Below are 22,112 nucleotides of genomic sequence, written 5' to 3' on the forward strand. Positions count from 1 at the left end.
CCTGCTCCCAAGGAGGAGCACCGTGCAAAACAAGGAGCGCCTGAGAGGGCTGATCTGCGACCAGCACCACTTCCTGAAAGCTCAACTTTGACAGGCAAGCACTTCCTGAAAACAAGGGCAGAGCATGTTCTTAGCACGTGCACTCACATGGCCATGTAGGTCAGTGTTCAGCAGCATCACTGCACAGGTGAGACAATGGACTCCATCTGGGAAAAGAAACAGAGCAAATATCACACACAAATAGGGTGACCAGAGAGCAGTGTGAAAAAATGGGACACTCTTTTTTGGGGTAGGGTGGGGATATAGTTACATATATAAGACAAAGCCCCTAATATCGGGAAGGTCCTGATAACATTGGGACGTCTGGTCACCCTACACATAAACTCACACTACCCAGGACAATGTATTTAAGATCAGCTCAGATTGCACTAGGACCTTGCTCCCCAACTGAGTCTGTCTCTGCCTTTAAGGGGAATCTGCTCATCAAGTAACACACAGAAAAATGCAGGAAAATCAATCTAAAGTCATTTAACGAAAGTCAGTTCATCTCATACTTCCTTTCGTCTTTTATCACCTGTCAAAACTGTCTTGCAGCATCGACTGATAAAATAAAGTAAAAACCACACTTTCACGGCTACTTTGCTGGTATCAGTACACCAAATGGAATCAGTTCTTTTTTTTGTTTTTTTGCTCGTTAGGGCCAGAATAGAAAGAATAAACCCCCTGTCTCCTTGCCTGGGACACCACTGACCTTCCAGCAAGGAGATGTTATAGCCTCTCTCAGTTGGCATGTCTGGTCTTCCAGAAACATAGTCCTGAATAACATGAGCACATCCTATTTCCCCGCACAGGACCCCTGACTCCTGAACTGCTGGTCTTAGACTCTGAATGAGGCAGGGCTGCACAACGAAAGAGGCTGCGGGTGCTCACAGGACCCCAGCCTCATATGCAGCAGAAGCTGCCTGTTGTGTAGTCAGTGTGGCAGGGATCCATGGGAAGAGGCTCTTGAGGTGACAGCACTGGATTAGAAGTCGGAAGAAATGGGTTCTCTTTCAGGCTTTGCCACTGGCTGATTATGTGGCATTGGGAAAGTCACGTAGGCCAACATTTGCAGAAGCAGCCACTGACTGTGTTCCTCATTTTCCTGAGGCCTCATTTTGAGACATCTGGAGCCAGCTTTCCAAAGTGCTGATGGCCCACTAATCCACCTGAAATTGATGGGAGTTGTGGGAGCTTAGGCCCTAGGCATCTCGCATTGGTCACCCCAAACTAGCAAACACTTGAAAATATCGATCTTCATCTCTCTGCGCCTCAGTACCCCCATCTGTAAAGTGAGGGTCATAGTATCACCTCACCGGGGATGGGTGAAGACACATTCATCCCTCTCTATGAAGCATTCAACTATTACACTGATGAGCACCATAAAAAAAAACCAGTGAGGAAATTAACCATTTCCTGTTCAGTGGGCACTCTGGATGATGTGCAGTGAGTAAGGCATTGGGCCGTACGCACTGTCCATCCTGTGTACTGAACAGAAATAAATAGTATGTGATCGAATCTTGAAGCCAGTGGGACTAGGTATGTGCTAGGCTCGTTGCCGGATCAGGCCCTAAGGCTATGTCTATGTCTTTCAGTGGGGTGTAGTGTACCTGTAGTTACGTACCCCAATGAGAAGCAGGCTGTGTCCACACTGATGTGGGTAGCTACGGGTGTCCGTAAAAGGCTCTGGCAGAGGGGAGGCGATCGGAAAGGGTTCAGCTGCTCCCCACTGCCAGAGCCTTTCACTGCAGCAAGGAAAGGCTCCAGCAGCAGGAGGCAGCAGGATCTACACTGCTAAAAACAGCGGTGTAGATGGGAAGTCATGGCCTGGGCCAATATAGATCGTGTAGGATACGTACTCAGTACACAACCACACCCTTCTTGTGCACCTTCACCCTACAGGCTTAATCCGTGCATCACATCTACACTGCTGTTTATACCCATGCTGGGGGGTTATGCATGTACGTACACTACCCGTAGCTGAAAGAATCCTGCTGTGTAGACGCACCTTAAGAGAGTAAGTTCTTTGAGGCAGGAACCATTTTTCCTTAGGTGTTTGTACTGCAGAGTACAATCCAGAGTGGTGTATCTGGGTACTACAGTAGTATTAAATAAAACAACAGCAGCCACCATCACCAGCAATGGTAACTCCCATTCACCCAGGGTTTCGATTTGTGGTGTTCCGGTACTGGCATCACGCATCCTTCGGTGGACCCCTCCTGGGATGCAGCAGCTAACCACACTTCCCCGTAGAGGGCTGAGCCAAAAGACACAATCAACCCCTCGGATCTGGGTGAAGCTAAACATTTATTTTAGATTCAACAATTCACTTCCCAAGAGTGTCATGGAGGAACATATCAATTTAGTATGGAGTCAGCTACAGTAGATTTAATTCTAATCCTCTCTATACCCAATTCTTGACTCTGACTCCAAACAATGTCTTATTTCATCTGTGATGTGCACAGTTGGTTATTCATCTTCTTTTACCCCAATTTTAATGTATTAGTAGCTAAAATCATCTAGGTAGCTGGGATTAAGGGGGGCCTGAAATACATTTTTCCTCTTTCTTTCTTTCTTTCTTTCTTTCTTTCTTTTCCTACTATCTTTATTTTAGACTTACGCATGATCTGAAGTAGTTGGAATTTTTAGGTCAAATTCTCTGTTGGTATAACTATCGAATTCAATGGAGTTATGTCAGCAGATAGTTTGTTCTCTTATTCGGGAATGTTTTCTTTCTTGGTTTTGTTTTTTCCTTTCCAAATTTTAAAAATTACTGAGAGTGCTGAAGAGGAAGTTGCCTACTAATTGATGTTAGCTGGCCTACATGCAATGAGGCCAGGGAGGACATGCCCAATTTTAAGCATGTACGTAGCCATGCTGAGGAACTACTCAAGTACTTAGGCATGTTTAAATACCGTATTGAACAGAGGCCAATATGAATAAGGTTGCCCTGCCTCTGTCCATACCATTCTTCTGGCAAGGATAAATTAGAGGACTACCATTCTCACTGTTGTCAATCTCTCGCCTTCCACAAACAGTCCATTTTCATGCATATACTTGTTTTGCCTCAGGCAGGAGAATATTTCTAGCAGGAAACATACAGGCTATAGCCAAAAGTGAAAGAACAAAGAGGAATGCCCATGACCTAGAAATCAGAAGCAAAATTACCTTGAGTAGAAACAGTGTTCGGGTTACACTGATAGTATCTGTTGGAGAAGTGGATTAATACTCTCTCTCTTTCCTGAGTTTCTCCAATAAGTGAAAAGGCTTTAAAGAAACTCCTAAAAGAAGTTTAAAGAAAGCTGAAATTAAAAACATAGATCTCTACTGGCTTGGCATTGCCCTTATAATATAGCACATTTCACAGTAAGGGATTGATGACTGCATATCAAAAACTTGTTTCCAAGAGTCTTCTAATGGAAGAAAGCCCAACTAGATAATTATTCCCTATGTATTTAACCTGAAAGGGGCAAGCAAGTTATTGATGGTCTGAGCAGTAGGATAAATGTACTGATACAAAACTGTATTATTTTAAATATTTTCCTCTTGTATTTTGAGGCTTTTTGGACAGAGAATATGCAAGGGATAAAAAAAGAAGAGCACAGCTGGGACCACTACCTATTTGGGCTTTGACGGAAGACTGGTGCAGGCCTGTTATTGTGGATGGTGCCATTTTTAAATGCATTTTCTGTTGTTCTTTAAATGATCACTTTGGTCCCTATCCTGCAGACACCTAGGCACATGCTTAACTTTACTGCTGTGAATAGTCCCACTGAAATCAATGGCACCACTCATGGTAGTAACATAGGCAAGTGCATTAAGGTTCTGCAGGATTGAGGCCTGGATTAAATAGCTTCAGAGACAATGATGTTTATGGTTAGCCATCTCTCTAGCATCTATCACCACAGTACCCCAGGCCTCCCACATGTTAAGGGCCAGACTGTGCCCTGAGGATCCCCAGTATGGGGGGGTGGTGTGGGGCCACCCCACCCTATGGGGAGCTCCAGGGAAGGGAGGAAGGAAAGCGAGGCTCCCTCACCCAAGTGCATCAAGAGCAGGAACCATCTGGCCCTAACGAATCTGTCCTCACCACAGCCCTGTAAGCTGAGGCACAGGGAGACTGTAACTTGCCCACGGTTACAGGAAAGTTTGTGCAGAGCCACTAGTACACCCCCCCCCCCCGACCCTTCCACTCCCCACCCCCACGCCTTCTGAGTCTCAGAGCAGTTTCCTAACCATAAGAGCATCCTTCCTCCCGGCAGCATTGCCAACTCCCCCAGTGAAATCTGGTGCTCTTCGTAAACTCCCAAATCCTGCAGTCAGGTGACCGCATGGGAGTCTCCACTTTCTTTTCTTTTTTTTAAAGGGTGTTTCCAGCCCTTATGGTTGCAGAGAAAAACTTTAAAACGTAAATCGTGAAGTCTCAACACAAGAAGGCAAATACAACGTACACCAGATGTGCTATTTCTGAAACGCTCGGGATGTTTGGGGGCCTGACTCATGATTTTTGAGCCCTTGTGGTTGGCAAAACTGTATTAGTAAATGCTCCTTTTGTTTACACTACATGATGGAGGAAGTCCACAGCGGTGTAGCTGAATAATCTCATATTTTATATATAGAGAGAGAGTGAGTTGATGCTGGCTGCCTAGGAGATCTCTGCACCACCAGACCTTATATCTGTGTGCGCGCAGGCACGCGCTAGAACTGTTGTTAATTTTATGTACGTATTTTTAAACAATCTACTTCATAGTTAAACATAACTGTGCCACGCTCTAGTCTCTCCCCAGTTCATATCGCTGCCCTCCATTTTGCAAACAGAGAAGACATGTTCTCTGCCCCAACAACTCTACAATCTAACAAACAAGACAAAAGGCAAGGGAAGCCACAGGACCACAGAAATTAATATTCAGTACAAAATATACCCTCCATTATTTTATCCAAAAAATACTGCAATGTTGAGTGGGCCAGGGCCAAATGCAGTAGGGGCTAGATTATTGCCAATATACACGACCCTACGTTGTGGGTGATATGAAGCCGCTTCACCCCATCAAGAGCCCTGGGGTGGACTGCGTCTCAGGGTTCCAATTGGGTGAAGCTATGGCCCCACCTCCTCCTTGCCTCTCCCATCCTCCTTTGCTGTGATATGTGCCCCTAGGGAGCAGGGTCTGTGACTGAGACAGGCCTTAAGATGGTGGGTGAAAGGCTCTCTGCACGCTCGCCCCTGCACACCATGTAATGACCAGGCACAATCTGGATCTGTAGTAACACTGCTGTTGCAATGTTCTGAACAGCTACTGTACCATATATTTTATTGAAGGGCACTACTATTAATATAAATGGGAGTTATGAATAATCATGGGGAGAACACCCCCCTGAAACATGCACTGAAAGGTACTGGATTTCACCATTTAAAATATAAAGTATATTTGGAATCACACTGCATGGCTTATCAAACTGAAACATGCAGCGATTATTCCACACCAGGAAGTTAAAATGCTACAGCCAGAGTTTCAGAAGAGCACTGAGCACCCAGCAGCTCCCATTGGTCTAGACGTTCTTAGGTGCTTACACGATTTCAGAAGAGCTCAGCACCTCGAGTGTGCAGTGCAACTGGAGAGCCGGAATGCCAAACCCGGCTAGCCAAAAAGGCTTGGCGCATAGCATGATTCTGCTGTCAAATTCCCTCATTCTTCTGATTTATAGCACTTCTGCACTGGCTCAATCATGTCTTTCCTATTAACTTTTAACGCACCACAGCTAGGCCACAGTGCTACTATTTGTTCCCCTCGATCACCAGAACAGGCAAGAAGATTACCAACTGTGACAGTCTATACCTCTATGTTCACCCCTTTTACAAGACTATATTAAATTTTGTACAAAGTATGCCTTGTGAGGGATCATTTGAAAAAGGACAGTTACCTGTTCCGTAACTGGTGTTCTTCGAGATGCGTTGCTCCTGTCTATTCCACAGTAGGTGTGCGTGCTCGCCACCTGCACCGGTGCCGGAAGTTTTTCCCTTAGCAGCATCCGTAGTGGGGGAGCACCCGCTGCGACCCCTGGAGTGGTGCCTGTATATGGGGAGCTATGGGCTCCCCCCACCCTCGGTTCCTTCTTGACGGACAACTCCGACAGAGGGGAAGGAGGGCGGGATGTGGAATAGACAGGAACAACACATCTCGAAGAAAGCCAGTTACGGAACAGGTCACTGTCCTTTCTTCTTCGAGTGATTGCTCATGTGTATTCCACAGTAGGTGATTCCAAGCAATATCCGTTGGAGGTGTGTAGGAGTTCACAATGGTTCGGGACGAAGTACCGCCCTGCCGAACCCGGCGTCATCCCTAGACTGGGAGACGATCGCGTAATGCGAAGTAAATGTGTGAACCGAGGCCCACGTGGCCGCCCTACAAACGTCCTGGATGGGGACATGGGTGACGTAGGCAGCTGATGAGGCCTGAGACCTCGTAGAGTGTGCCCTTACAATCGGTGGCGGGGGACTTTATCCCTATGGAAAACCGTATAGGGGGGTTCTGAGGTTAAGGCCCTGAGCTCCGAGACACGTCAGGCCAACGTGATCGCTACTAGGAAGGCCACCTTCCACGAGAGGTGTGACCAGGAACACGTGGCCAGGGGTTCAAAGGGGGGCCCCGTGAGCTGGGACAAGACCAGGTTGAGGTCCCATTGCGGCACAGGGGGCCTAGCGTACGGGAACGAACGGTCAAGGCCCTTCAGGAAACGGGAGGTCATCGAGTGGGAGAATACCGAGCGGTCTTGCACCGGCGGGTGAAAGGCCGATATGGCCGCCAGGTGCACCCTGACCGAGGCAGGTGCCAGTCCCTGAGCGATAAGAGGTAGTCCAGGATAAACTGGAGAGGTGCGGCAGAAGGGGACACTCCCTGCTCACTCGCCCACCTGGCGAACCTGGACCACTTCGTCACGTACGTCCTACACGTGGACGGCTTCCTGCTTTCCAGGAGGACTCGCCTTACCTGCTCCGAACACCAATTCTCCTCCTCATTCAGCCACGGAGCAGCCACGCTGTCAGGTGAAGCGCGGCCAGATTGGGATGGAGGAGGCGCCCCCCCGTCCTGGGAGAAGAGGTCCGGGCGGAGCGGCAGCGCCCTCGGGGGGGGCCGCTAAGAGGCGTAGGAAGGGCCCGTACCAGTGCTGGCGGGCCCACGCTGGGGCTATGAGAATGACTCTCGCCCTGTCCGCTTTCACCTTCTGAAGGACCTTGGCGATGAGGGGCAACAGGGAAAAGGCATAGAGGAGCTGGCCCGACCAGCTCAGGAGGAACGCGTCGGAGATCGCGCCTTCCCCCACCCCTCCCCTGGAGCAGAACCGGGGGCAACGCCAGTTCTGACGATTTGCAAACAGGTCGATCTGGGGAGCTCCCCACTCTTGGAAGAGCCAGTGAGCGACCTCCGAGTGGAGCGACCACTAGTACTGGGGGGAGAAGACCCTGCTGAGGCGGTCCGCCTGCGTATTGCGGACGCCCGGGAGGTCAGCCGCCCTCAGGGAGATATCGTGGGCTATGCAGAACTCCCATAGGTTTAGGGCTTCTCGGCAGAGGGCTAGGGAACGAGTCCCGCCTTGCCTGTTGATATAGTACATGGCGGCGGTGTTGTCCATGAGGACTCTGACCACCTTACCGCGGAGGTGCGTGAGAAACGCCACGCACGCCAACTGAACAGCCCTGAGCTCCTTGACGTTTATGTGAAGGGGCAAGTCCGGGGCCGACCACGTTCCCTGGGTTTGCATGTCCCTCATGTGGGCTCCCCAGCCCAGGTCCGAAACGTCGGACATCAGGTCTATGGACGGGTTGGCCTCCCTGAAGGGAATCCCTTGCAACATATTGCTCGGGCAGGACCACCATAGAAGGGAAGCAAGTATCGGGGACAGGACCGTGAGAACCTTGTCCAGACCATCCCGAGCCTGGGAGAACTGGGAGGCCAGCCATAATTGGAGGAGCCTCATACGGAGCCTGGCATGGCGGACCACGTAAGTGCACGCCGCCATGTGTCCCAGAATCTGAAGACACGCCCTCGCCGTGGTCACCGGGAAGGATGAGACCTCTTAGGGTCTCGAACCTGTCCGGGGGAGAGAGGCTGTGGCCCTGGAGGAGTCCAGCAGGGCCCCAATGAACTCTATGTGCTGAACGGGCACTAATGTCGATTTGGTCTCGTTCACGACCAGGCCTAGATCGGCGCATGTCGAGAGGAGCAGCTCTATATGGGACTCCGCCTTGAAACGAGACTCCCCCTTGAGGAGCCAGTCGTCCAGGTAAGGGAAGATTTGTACGCCCTCCCGCCTGAGGTACGCCGCTACCACCGACATACATTTCGTGAAGACCCTGGGAGCCGTGGATAGGCCAAAGGGGAGGACCGTGAATTGGTAATGGTCCATCCCCACCATGAATCGGAGGAAGCGTCTGTGTCCCTCTAAAATATGGACATGAAAGTACGCGTCCTTAATAACGTAGCTGAATTCGAAGTACCTTAGTTCGAACTTACCGCGGGTCCAGACGCGGCAGGCAGGCTCCCCCGTCGATGCCGCGTACTCCTCTCGCCGAGCTGGAGTACCGGCGTCGACGGCGAGCACTTCCGGGATCGATTTATCGCGTCTAGACAAGACGCGATAAATCGATCCCAGAAGATCGATTGCTTACGGCCGGACCAGGAAGTAAGTGTAGACCTGCCCTGAGACTGACGCTTCTGGTCTCTGGGCCTTTTGTACGGGGGCTCATATCTGCTCCTCGCAGGTTGAGCCGCCAGAACAGATCTGACCTTGTCCTTAGCCGGGGGACATAAAGGCCCAAGGTCTGCAAGGTGGTTCGGGAATCCTTCATCCCATGCAGCCTGACGTCCATCAGGTCCGCGAAGAGCGCCTTGCCATCGAACGGGAGGTCCTGCATCAGCGATTGTTGTCCGGGCTGTCGACGGAGGCACAAGAGCCACGACACCCTGTGCATGGTGATCGCGGAAGCCATCGAGCAGGCCACCGTGTCCGCTGCATCGGACGTCGCTTGCAGGGCCACTTTTGCCGCCGCCGCCGCCGACCCCTCTTCCACCAGGGCCCTGAAGACCTTCCTGTCCCGGTCCGGGAGGAGAGGCTCAAATTTAGGCAGGGACTCCCACAGGTTGAAGTCGTACCTGCTCAGTAAGGCCTGGTGGTTGGCTACGCGAAGCTGGAAGCTAGCCGACGAATAAAATTTTCTGCCAAAGGAGTCCAGTCTCCTGGCGTCTTTATTTTTTGGGGTGGGCGTGGGCTGGCCTGATGCTCTCTGTGGTTTACCTATTCCACGACGAGCGAGTTGGGTGCCGGGTGTGAATACAGGTATTCATGGTCCTTCACCGGCACAAAGTATTTTCTCTCGGCCTTTTTCGAGATTGGGGCCAAGGAGGCGGGGGTTTGCCACAGGGAGTTTGAAATGTTGGCAATACCCTGGTGCAGAGGCAGGGCCACGCAACCCAGTGCCGAGGGAGACAGGACGTTAAAGAGGGACTCGGATGGACCCTCCATCTCCTCGGCCTGCAGCTGTAGGTTGGAAGCCACCCACTTTAGCAGGTCCTGGTGCGCCTTGAAGTCCTCCTGCGGGACCGAAGGTGAAGGCGAAGGCGCCGCTATGGTGTCGTCCGTTACCGGGGAGATGGCCCATACGGAGCCGGGCACCTCGGTCGGTGCCAGGGCGTCGATACCGAGATCAGAGTCCCGGCGCGTGTCTGCCGACTCGTGGCCCGCCGATTTGTCTCGTGGGCGGCCGGAGGAGGCCGATGGAGCCCGGGACACTCCGGCGACCGAACGGGCCTCCACTTGGGCTGGCACCGATGGCCACGGTTGCCCATTGGCACCACTGTCCTTGCCACGGAGTCCCTTGCCATTGGTTTGGCTGAGCACAGAATGGCAATATGTGCTCCGGCGGGATGGCACGTGCCGAGGGTGGGTGGACGTGTGCCGCAGCCGAGGTCACCGAAGAACGTTCGGTGCCGCGGGAGCGGTAGGAGCGGCGTCTGTAGCGTCGTCTCCCTCGGGACCGGGATCTTGACGACGACTAACAGTACCCACGCGACGAACTGCTTCGGTACGCATGGGGGCGATGCGAAGCCCGGTGCCTTGACGCCGAGGTACCCCAAGGGGAGTCTCCGGCGTGGTGCCTCGACGAGCGGGAGCTGGAATGGGAGCGGCGACGTCTGTCCCGTCGAGAGCGGCTCCGGTACCCACGTCTAGCAGATGAGCGTTCCCGGTGCCTCCCTCGGTGCCTCTGCTCGCTGGCAGGGGGCATGGAGGGTCCCCGCAACTCCCGTCCCGACGGCGGCCCTGACGGTCTGGACGACGTCGAGGGTGGCCGGGAGCTGTCCGAAGAGCGGCCGCTGCGGTGCGGGGATCGATCTTCAGAGCGGGAACTGCGGCTGCTCGGAGAGGTCTGGTGGGCACCCAAAGGGGGCTTGCCCCGCGACCTAGGGCCCATACCCGATTGCGAGCTCAGGACAGGCAGGGACATAATGTCCTTCGCCGCCTGCACCACCTCTGGTGTCGACAGCATCCGTACCAGTGGGGATGCCTGGGTCAATGGTACTGGGCTGCTCCGCTCCACACGAGTCGGAGCCTTAGAGCCCGGAGGGGATCGAGGGCTGCCCAGCGCGGGACCAGCCTCCCCCTTGTCCTTATCGCGGCGGTGTTGCGAGGCCGAGCCCTTCCCTTGCTTTCTGGAGGGAGAACGGCGCCGACTGGTCGAAGGGGCCTCGCTACGTACTGATGACGCGGCGGCCAGTTCCAAGTCCGATCTGTGCACCGGCGTCGGAGTCAGTGCCGACTCCATCAGGAGAGCTCGAAGTCTGACGTCTCTCTCCTTCTTGGTTCTTGGCTTGAACGACCTACAGATCTTGCAACGGTCGCTTATGTGAGTCTCACCCAGGCAGTGAAGACAGTCAGCGTGAGGGTTGCTCCTGGGCATAGAGCGGCGACAGGAGGCGCACGACTTGAAGCCCGGGGCATGCCCTAAGCCCGCTCTAACGACTGAAGAACAATGTACAACGGTACCACTACGGTCGAAAAGAAGGGTTACAGCAGAGCTGGAGCACAAAAGTTCCGACTATCTTCACTGGCGGCAAGAAGGAACTGAGGGTGGGGGGAGCCCGTAGCTCCCCTTATAGCGCGATATACAGGCGCCACTCCAGGGGTCGCCGCGGTGCTCCCTCACTACGGGTACTGCTAAGGGAAAAACTTCCGGCACCGGTGCACGTGGCGAGCACGCACACCTACTGTGGAATACACAGGAGCAATCACTCGAAGAAGCACTCATAATTTGCTGATCATTATTGTCCTGGTGAAATATGTGTGGTAGCATTGTATGCAAAGTTATAAATGTCTACTGTATAACATTCCTGAAACATGTTTTAAGTTTAGAAAAAGCAGAAACAAACCAGTTCCTCAGAGATAAAAGGCAAACTGGTGTCAACCAGGTGTTAATTAAATCAAATGGACCTGCACCTGGTTAAGTGGCCATTCTTTTGGCAGGAAAAAGGGTATGAACAGGAAATTTACATCTTGGCAAAGAAACAGCTGGAGGTTCCCGTCCCCACAGACTTTCTGTCTCCTGACCCCCAGCTAGAGATAATTCTCAAAGAAGAGGAAAAGGTGCAAGAATGGGGAACAGAGGCCCCAAATTTCTCCTTTCATCTCTACTCACGGCATTGGCAACACTTGAAGGACAAAGGACGGATCACTGGACTGGGGAGGGATCCTGGCAGAATGGAATTCAGCCAGTAAGACTGCTGAAACATGGTGAGAGAGGCCTTTGCTTTGAATTCACTCTAACTTCTTAAGTTAGGTATTAGTAGCGTTTATTTTTATTTTCTTGTAACCAACTCTGACTTTTATGCCTCATTACTTGTAACCATTGAAAATTTATCTTTTTGTAGTTAATAAACTTGTTTTATTGTTTTATCTAAGCCAGTGTATGCTTGGACTGAAGTGTTTGGGAAACTCCATGTGAGATAACAGGATTTGTGCATATCATTTTCTATTAATAAAATGACAGACTTTATATGAGCCAGGAGCGAGCTGGGCGGTACAAGATGCACATTTCTGGGGAAAGTCTGGGACTGGGAATTGGCTGGTGTTGCCGTGCAGTGTAATTCAAGAGTGGCTGCCCGTACCACTCATACGGTATAGCTGGGAGTAATTTACATGCTGGAGGGTGGGTGAGAGCAGACCAGGAGTGGTTGCTCTCACAGCAAAGCAGTGTAAAAGGCACCCCAAGTTGGGACACAGCTGTTCAGCAGTCCAGATTGCACCCTGGGTAATGTCACATCAAGAATTTTAACAATTCAACAGAAGTGCTTCCCTCCAGGGAATGTCACCAATTTCTAGTTTCTTTAGTAATGTTATGATAATATTAGGGCTGTCAAGCGATTACAAAAATTAATCGTGATTAATCGCGCTGTTAAACAACAATAGAATACCATTTATTTTAAATATTTTTGGATGTTTTCTACATTTTCAAATATATTGATTTCAATTACAACATAGAATACAAAGTGTACAGTGCTCACTTTATATTTATTTTTTAGTACAAATATTTGCACTGTAAAAAAAACAAAAAAAAATATTTTTCAATTCACCTAATACAAGTACTGTAGTGCAATCTCTTTATCATGAAAGTTGACTTACAAATGTAGAATTATCTATAAAAAAACTGCATTCAAAAATAAAACAATGTAAAACTTTAGAGCCTACAAGTCCACTCAGTCCTACTCCTTGGTCAGACAATCACTCAGACAAACAAGGTTGGTTACAATTTGCAGGAGATAATGCTGCCTGCTTCTTGTTTACAATGTCACCTGAAAGTGAGAACAGACTTTCACATGGCACTGTTGTAGCTGGTGTTGCAAGATATTTACATGCCAGATGCGCTAAAGATTCATATGTCCCTTCATGCTTCAAACACCATTCCAGAGGATATGCCTCCATGCTGATGATGGGTTCTACGCTCCAAAGCAGTGCAGACTGACATGTTCATTTTCATCATCTGAGTCAGATGCCACCAGCAGAAGCTTGATTTTCTTTTTTGGTGGTTCTGGTTCTGTAGTTTCCACATCAGAGTGTTGCTCTTTAAGACTTCTGAAAGCTCCACACCTCGTCCATCTCCGATTTTGGATGGCACTTCGGATTCTTAAACCTTGGGTACAGTGCTGTAGCTATTTTTAGAAATCTCACATCGGTACCTTCTTTGCGTTTTGTCAAATCTACTGTGAAAGTGTTCTTCAAATGAACATGTGCTGGGTCATCATCCAAGACTGCTATAACAACATGAAATATATGCAGAATGCCGGTAAAACAGAGCAGGAGACATACAATTCTCCCCCCAAGGAGGACAGTCACAAATTTAATTGACGCATTATTTTTTTAACGCGCATCATCAGCATGGAAGCATGTCCTCTGGAATGGTGGCCGAAGCATGAAGGGGCATACGAATGTTTAGCATATCTGGCACGTAAATACCTTGCAACGCCGGCTACAAAAGTGCCATGCGAACGCCTGTTCTCGCTTTCAGGTGACATTGTAAATAAGAAGCAAGCAGCAGTATCCAGGGCCGGCTCTAAGTTTTTTGCTGCCCCAAGCAGCAAAAAAAAGCACCACCCCCTGAGCCCGCCCAGCCGAGCGCCGCGCTGCGGAACCCCCCCCCCGAGCGCCGCGCCCCGTGCCGCCCCCCCGCCCTGCGCCGCGCTGCCGGAACCCCCCCCGAGCGCCGCGCCCCGTGCCGCCCCCCCCGCCGAGCGCCGCGCCGCCGGAGCCCGCCCCCCCCCCGCCGAGCACCGCTCCGCCGGAGCCCGCCCCCCCCCGCGGAATGCCGCGCCGCCGGGGCCCGCCCCCCCCACCGCCCCCCCACCGCCCCCCCAAGATTGGCCGCCCCTTACCAGGTGCCGCCCCAAGCATGTGCTTGGTTGCCTGGTGCCTGGAGCCGGCCCTGGCAGTATCTCCCGTTAATGTAAACAAACTTTTTGTCTTAGCGATTGGCAGAATAAGTAGGACTGAGTGAACATGTAGGCTCTATAGTTTTATAGTGTTTTGTTTTTGAGTGCAGTTATGTAACAAAAAAAAATCTGCATTTGGAAGTTACACTTCAGTACTTGCATGAGGTGAACTGAAAAATACTATTTCTTTTGTTCATCATTTTACAGTGCATGTATTTGTAATAAAAAATAATAATAGAAAGTGAACACTGTGCACTTTCTATTCTGTGTTGTAATTGAAATCAATATTGAAAATGTAGAAAATCATCCAAAAATATTTAATAAATTTTAATTGGTATTCTATTGTTATATGTGCGATTAATCACAATTAATTTTTCTGAGTTAATCGCATGAGTTAACTGCAATTAATTGACAGCCCTAGATAATATTATTTACCCCTTCATATAACACAAAAACTAGGGTCATCCAATGAAATTATTAGACAGCAGGTTTAATACAAACAAGAGGAAGTACTTTTTCACACAGCACACAATTAACCTGCAGAACTCATTGCCATGGGATGTTGTGATGGCCAAAAGTATAAATGGGTTCAAAAAAGAACTAGGTAAATTTATGGCTGTTAGCCAAGATAGTCAGAGATGCAACTCCAGCTGCAGGTGTCCCTAAACCTCTGACTACCAGAAGCCAGGAGGGGAAGACAGAGGTGGATCACTCCAACTGCCCTGTTCTGTACACTCCCTCTGAAGCTCTGGTAGTGTCGGAGACAAGACTTGTCTGCTACTTGTCTGGTACTGTCGGAGACAGGATACCGGGTTAGATGGATCATTGGTCTGACCCGGGATGGCAGTTCTTATGTTCTTATGTTTTTATACACTCGAACTGCAAACTGAAAGAATGGGAATTAACCTCCCCTAGGACTCCATCTTCAATTCCTTAGATTCTCTAGGGATAATTATATCTATTGAGACAACGTGAAAAGAATATGAGGTTTGGACATGAGCACATACCTGAGGGAGTGATCCAGCGTCATACCCGTGAAATCAAAAAACTTCAGGTATTCCTCAGCCACAAGTTTGCTGAACTCATTGCTTAAAAAAAACCCAAAAAGTTTATTATTAAAAATCAAACTTCAAGCTGCTCTTATTATTGTACAGAATCGACCATACGAATGACAGTTCATGAAAAGCCCTGTGTCAACACATACTTTTTACCCAGGTGCTTTGCCACATCAGAGCGCTTGAATCGGTCCAGTTGGTAGAGGCGCTTAGCCAGCCTCCTGGCGGCTTCCAAATTGCTGTCGGTGCCATTGCTGAGATCTTTACTACGGTTTTCAGTGCCATCTTTCTCCAGGAGCTGATTGCTACCCATGGCAGCTGTGGAGTCGAACAGCGAGTTTTTCAGTCCAGCATTGCTATGTGATGAAAGGAATGTGAAGGGGAGAAAAAAAGAATAAAGACCTCATGAACATTTTCAAGAAAGATTTATTTTCCAACTGGCAGGAAGGTGATTAATTGGCAAGATTGCAAGATACGATAAACTCCACTCAGCTAAAGAACTGTTGAGAACTGACATATTTGTTTAGTAAAATCCTGTGTTTTGTGGTTTGTACTGACTTTTCATAACATGTGTAACTGTGCATAGCAGGGGCTTGACATGTTGTGCTCGAACTGATGCATCAAAAAGAGTTGCCAAAATGAGCTACTTGTAAATTGTGGACCATTATCTCAGAGTAACTCATCTGCAATCCTATGGTGAGCAAATTGGGATTTACAATGGTTCACTCAAGTTATCTACTCCATCTTCCCAGGCTGCCCTATGTACCAGACCTTGGTTCTGCTCCCAGACCCAGACTGGCCTCCCAGTGCACTGGCTACAGCAAGGGCTACAGCAGGTCCTGTGAATTTTAGAAGGTGCAGAGGGAAGCAAAAGTGGGAAGGGGAGCAGGAATCAAGATAAGGGGTCTGAGGTGCAGAGGAAGCCGCACTGAAGTGGGGAGCTGACTCACAAAGGCTGGCTGGAGACTGCAAGAAGCAGGGACCATGTGGAGCATCTACATTCTACAGCTTTCCCTGCTCCTGGTACTTTGTGGCTCCGGGGCTCTACACCACTGGGTCCAAGCACCTTGTGAAGCTTAGGGGATCCACTGGTTATGCTGCCCCTGCCTATCCTGAATCTCCCCTCAGACATGCAGCCAACAGCCTGTTAGCTAATATGTATACTTATACGTACTGCACACCATACTAATAAGTATTGCGCGTTATATTCTATCTAAATGTTAGCACAAAGCTTTACAGTTGAATGGTAGCATGCGTGAACAAGAGTAAGCATACTAAGTATCCCATAATGCTTTGCAAAGCTGAAGTCAACTTTGGCACTAGCAAATACAAAATTAGTCAAAATCAAAGTACATTTGTTCTGGGTCCTAGTACAAGTACCATTCCACCCAACTGGTTTGGAATGTAGTATGCAAAACAGAGGAAAGAAAAGTACAGCCCAGAACAAGAAGTTAAGGAACTGTTACAACCAGTGGGCTGGATTTAGTGACATATAAAGAGCTGTGTAACTTGTAAAGTCATACTACAAATCGCTGAAATGCAGATCTTTGAAGCATACCTTTGGTGTAAGGGGAACACGCTGCGAGACAAGAATTGCTTCCTGGAAGAAGGGTTCGTATGTCCCCTTTTCATACTGTACTGCTTTGTCTTTAGACAATGAATTTGGCTACATTCAGTTATTTGGTTACAGTTAGATGGCTGTAAACACTATAGCAGAAGGTGTTATAGCAGCCTAGAACACATAGTTATAAACCACTAACTGATCTGTTGGACTCTATAACAACATAGCAGCTGTTTAATAAAAATGTCTGATAATCATTCATTAATTCTTTATAAATGGATCCTTAATATAAAGTGTGACCCAAAAAACTTTGCTAAGCTGGATTCCCCACCACACAAATCACCACCTGCTTTCTGCCGTGGAAGCACGCACATCAGAAGAAGGGGTGAGAACTGCAGCTTTCTTCCCATGTTACAGTATCCATTGCATTCAAAGCAAGAAAGGGGTATTTTTTATCAACTCCATCTGTACTCACTTCCTTCCAGCTCTGTTACAGAAGAATCACTTAAACACATATTTTGTGAGTGACATTTTCAGTAATCCTCTCAAACTGAGGGCAGGTCTACACTACCCGCCTGAATCGGCGGGTAGAAATCGATCTCTCGGGGATCGAATTATCACGTCTCGTCGGGACGCGACAATCGATCCCTGAATCGACGCTTCTACTCCACCAGCGGAGGTGGGAGTAAGCGCCGTCGACGGGGGAGCCGCGGAGGTCGATTTGCCGCCGTCCTCACAGCGGGGTAAGTCGGCTCCGATACGTCAAATTCAGCTACGCTATTCGCGTAGCTGAATTTGTGTATCTTAAATCGACCCCCGCCCCCGTAGTGAGGACGTGGCCTCAGATTTTCAAAGCAGCTAAGGGAACTGAACACCCAATTGCCGTTGCAGTTACTGGGAATTTATTTATTTGGATTTAAATAATAAAAAGACACCTATAAAAGGCTCCAGATGCCTGAATGCACAATTAATACTGCAACGTAGTCCCAGCGGCACTGAAACAATGGCTCCTGCAGGAACTCCACCTGACAGCCACCTGCAGTACAAAACCACTCCTTTCTATTCCATCATTGTGGGAATTAGACCCTCAGCCCTCCCCAAAAGCCTTATCCATCTTCTGCAGCGTGCCTTTCAGGTTACCAAATCTGGACTATTTCAGACTAAGTGCAGGGAGTAAATTCTAGAGCCCAGGGTGGATAAAAATCAATGATTTTTTTTTTTTTTTTTTTAAAGAAACAACCAGATTTTTTTAATTTAAATCGGATTTTTTTTTATAAAATGCTTTTTGAGGAAAAAACCTATCTAAAGATAGTTTGAATTAAGATACATTATAGCTCAAAGAGATCTCATCATGGAATAGGGATTATAAATTCTAATTCTATAGTATGAGACGGTGTATTCATGTAATGTTTAAGAAAAGTTTTGTAAATGAGTTCCAATAGTTCATGGATTGGGGACCCAATCTTATGGGGTTCCAGGGGCTTCTGTATAGATTATTTAGGTTAATCTTTCGATCTACTCAATGGGACTCAGTGCTCAGTCTAGAACAGAGGTGGGCAAACTACGGCCCGTGGGCCACATCAGGCCCGCGGGACCGGCCTGCCCGGCCCCTGAGCTCCTGCCCCCGGCCCCTCCCCTGCTGTTTCCCCTCCCCCGCAGCCTCAGCGTGCCCCGCCGCTGGCACAATGCTCTGGGGCTGCGGCCTGACCCAGTGCTTTGTGTTGCACAGCGTGGCTGTAGTGCCGCCAGCCACCAGTGCTCCAGGCAGCGCGGTAAGGGGGGCAGGAAGCAGGGGGGGTTGGATAGAGGGCAGGGGAGTTTGGGGGGGTGGTCAGGGGGCAGGGGGGTGGATGGGGTCGGGGCGGTCAGAGGGCGGGGAACAGGAGGGTTGAATGGGGGCAGAGGTCCCGGGGGGCAGTCAGGAAGGAGAGAGAGGGTTGGATGGGACGGCGGGGGCCAGTCAGGGGTGGGGGTTCTGGGGGCTGTCAGGGAACAGGGAGCGGGGGGCAGTCAGGGGCAGGAGTTCCAGGGGCGGTCAGGGAACAGGGAGTGGGGGGGTGGATGGGGCAGGGGTCCCGGGGGGCCGTCAGGGAACAGGGTGGGTTGGATGGGACAGGAGTCCCGGGGGGGGAGGGGCCTCAAGGGGCGGCCCTCCGTACAATTTCCGAAACCCGGCCAAAAAGTTTGCCCGCCCCGGTCTAGAAGATACCATCAAAGATGCTTAGTTTTGCAGTTTTCAAACTGGATTTGTATTGTTAACAGCAAAAATGTTTTTAAACAAATAAATAATATATAGAGGTGAGAAATAACAGACCTCAACCCTATTGGCCCTCTGCAAATGTGTACACAGAGTCGATCCCTTATCTCTCTCTAAAAGTGCAAAGTTTCAAAAAGTTCAATGAATAGAAGATTGTTGGGGGCGGAATAGATCTGGACAAGGAGAAGAAGTCTGGAGATAAATGTGAGAAGGAAGGGACAGGCAGTAGAAATAAAAGTGAAACTGTTTGAGCAGCATATTCCAGAAGTCTTGAGGTCTTTCTGAGTGTAGCCTTCATTGATTTGAGATCTACCAGACCATTCTCTCACTAGAAGAGAAAACCTATAATGGCAGCAGGCCGTAAAAGAGACCCAGTTTGGGAATATTTTAATGAAGTTCCTCTACCTTTGGGTAAGACAGGCATGCGTACAAAATGCAAACAGTGCAACAAAGAAATGCAAGGCCTGGTTTCCCGAATGAAACAACATCGTGAGAAGTGTTCCTTCTCAGGAGGAAGCTGCGTTGAAGATGATGAAAGGAACATGTCTGAACATGCAGGATCTTCAGGTTGGTAAACTTTTTTATTCCATGCTTCTTTCTTAAGGACTGCCTGTCTTCCTTCTGGACTATTCTTGAATTCTCATGTTTGAGCAAAAAATATAGCTGTTACTCTATGGTACTAGCATTTTAGATGCAGTTGTGATAAAAAATAAACAGCTGAAATAGGCAGATCTTCCTTTTACAATTTCACCTTTATAGTAGTACTGTCAGTGAATGCAATGAATAATACTAAATGAGCAGTACGGTACTAATAATTAAATAACTGCATTGACTTATTTTGTTTAGGAGAATCCAACCTCAACATAGAGGATTCTGAAGACTATCCACCTTCAAGATCACCATCATTTTCTATAGTTTCAGAGTTATCTGCCAATGATAGTGTTTCAGTCGCATCATGTATGTCACATGACCACAGTATATCGCCTGTAGCAAAAAGAAAAAAAAAATCTCCATCATCCAGAAACAACCATAGATAAGAACCAGCAGATTACAAAAAGATGAAAAAATTGCCTGGTTTGTTTATGCAACAAACTCTCCTTTCTGTAGGACTGAGAACCCACACTTCATTAACATGGTTCAGTCATTAAGACCAGGATACAGTCCACCCAACAGAGCAGATGTCACAGGCAAATTGCTGGATAAAGTGTATGAAAGAGAAATTGAGCAGTGTGCAAAAGGTCTAGAGGGTAAAATTGTTAACCTGAGTCTTGATGGGTTAGAGACATTGTGGACCAATGTCCACAATGGTCCTGTTGTATGTGCTTGTGTCACAACAGAAGAAGGGAATGTCTTCCTTACTGAAACAATTGATACATCAGGAAATGCACACACAGCAGAATACTTACAAGAAGTAGCAGTAACAATTATAACAAACTGCGAACAAAAATTCAAATGTCTAGTACGCAGCTTGGTCACAGACAATGCTGCAAACGTATCCAAGAGGAGAAGAAATTATTAGAAGAGAGTGAAGAGAGCCCCAAGCTAATAACATATGGTTGCAGTGCTCATTTGATGCACCTCCTAGCCAAAGACTTCAGTGTTCCAGAAATAAAGGCTAATGCTGTTGAAATTGCAAAATACTTCCGTAACAACCACTTTGCAGCAGCTGCTCTGAAAAAAGTGGGAGGAACCAAGCTAACTCTCCCACAAGACGTGCGATGGAACTCAGTAGTGGACTGTTTTGGGGACTATATCAAGAACTGGCCTAATCTGATGACAGTTTGTGAACAAAATGGTGAAAAAGTAGATGGCTCTGTCACAGCCAAAGTTCTCAACATTGGGCTTCAGAGAAATGTTGAACACATGCTGAGTACCCTGAAGCCTATTTCTCTAGCCTTGAACAAAAAGCAGGGAAATAGCTGTTTTATTGCTGACGCTGTTGAAATTTGGAAGGAACTGAGTGAGATCTTAAAAAGAGAAATATAAAATGAGAGAGTTAAATTCCAGCATTAAAAAAACAAATGGGACAAGCACTATCTCCAGCTCATTTTCTTGCAAATATTCTCAGTGCTCGGGACCAGGGTCAAGCCTTAACTGCTGAAGAAGAGAAGTTGGCTATGACATGGACATCCAGCAATCATCCCTCCATAATGCCAATTATAATAAACTTCAGAGCTTTTAACAGCAGTAGCTTTTTCTGCCGGTGTAGAAAGAATATTTTCTTCCTTTGGACTAATTCATTCCAAATTAAAAAATCGTTTTGGACCTGAAAAAGCAGGACAGCTTGTTTTTCTTTTCCAAATTATGAACAAACAGGAAAATGAAGGTGAAGACGACGGAGTTAGCTGCAGAAGCCAATATTCTAAGTTTCTCATGTTGACCTGGCTGACATAGTTGATTTAATTTTTGTTTTTTAAATATTTCATTTAACTATTTTAGTTAAAAACAATTTTAACAAAAACAAGCCTGATTTTATAAAACTTGAATGTTTAACTAAATTCAAAAATTCATATGTTTGTTTTGTTAAAATATTATATGTTTGCTGTTGAAGAAAAATATCCAGAATACATAATGTTGTTGTTTTAGTTAAATAAAACAATTTAAATGTCTGTCTGGTGATGTTCTCTTCCTAATATAGCATGGCAAGAAAAGCCTCCAAATATTAATGATTAACCTGTTGAACTGGAGATAGTTCACCTCCCAATGACCTCTCAAATATCTGCTTCAATTACCTTTGGTAAATGAAATAACCAAACAATCATTCATTTTCTAATATAGCTGTAAAACTAATCTGAAAAGTTTTCAAAATAAATCACTGTTTAAAAATGTATAGTGTGTACCTTCTAAAAATGAAACCTACATCTATCTCCGAGTTGTGAAGAATATGTATTAAGGTTATAACAACCAACAAGAATGAACTTTTATGTAGAAATCCATGATTAAATCATGCCAGCAGCCTCCTCTCTCTTCATACTGGACATCTGACTCCCTTAGACATATTTAAAAAATCTCAGCTTTAATGTTGAACAATACAAAGGGTAAACAGCTACAATGCAAACTACTGCTATACACCCAATATGCTTACAGTGCCTTCCAAACAAACACACACACACACCCCTTCAAAAGCCATGTCATGTCAACCTACGCACAACCTCTGATTTTGTCACAGAGATCACGGTGGCCACAGAAATCGTGAATTTGAATAAAGTCTGAGAAACCTTGGAAAT

The 22,112-nt window shown here is 47.9% G+C and overlaps 1 protein-coding gene across 3 annotated transcripts in view; it reads right to left on the minus strand.

The window, feature by feature from the left end:
* The window catches only part of PSD3 (pleckstrin and Sec7 domain containing 3), a 109,570-nt gene that overhangs the window by 63,556 nt on the left and 23,902 nt on the right, over positions 1-22,112 (minus strand). For all 3 annotated transcript variants that reach the window (XM_065406126.1, XM_065406128.1, XM_065406129.1), the window contains exons 3-6: positions 15,217-15,423; positions 15,020-15,100; positions 3,208-3,320; positions 148-206 (exon numbers count right to left, since the gene is read on the minus strand). In XM_065406126.1, the coding sequence (XP_065262198.1) occupies positions 148-206; positions 3,208-3,320; positions 15,020-15,100; positions 15,217-15,423 (460 nt within the window). The remainder of the gene's footprint in view (positions 1-147; positions 207-3,207; positions 3,321-15,019; positions 15,101-15,216; positions 15,424-22,112) is intronic.

Source organism: Emys orbicularis, chromosome 6 (assembly GCF_028017835.1).
Source record: "Emys orbicularis isolate rEmyOrb1 chromosome 6, rEmyOrb1.hap1, whole genome shotgun sequence".
NCBI classification, from domain to species: Eukaryota; Metazoa; Chordata; order Testudines; family Emydidae; genus Emys; species Emys orbicularis.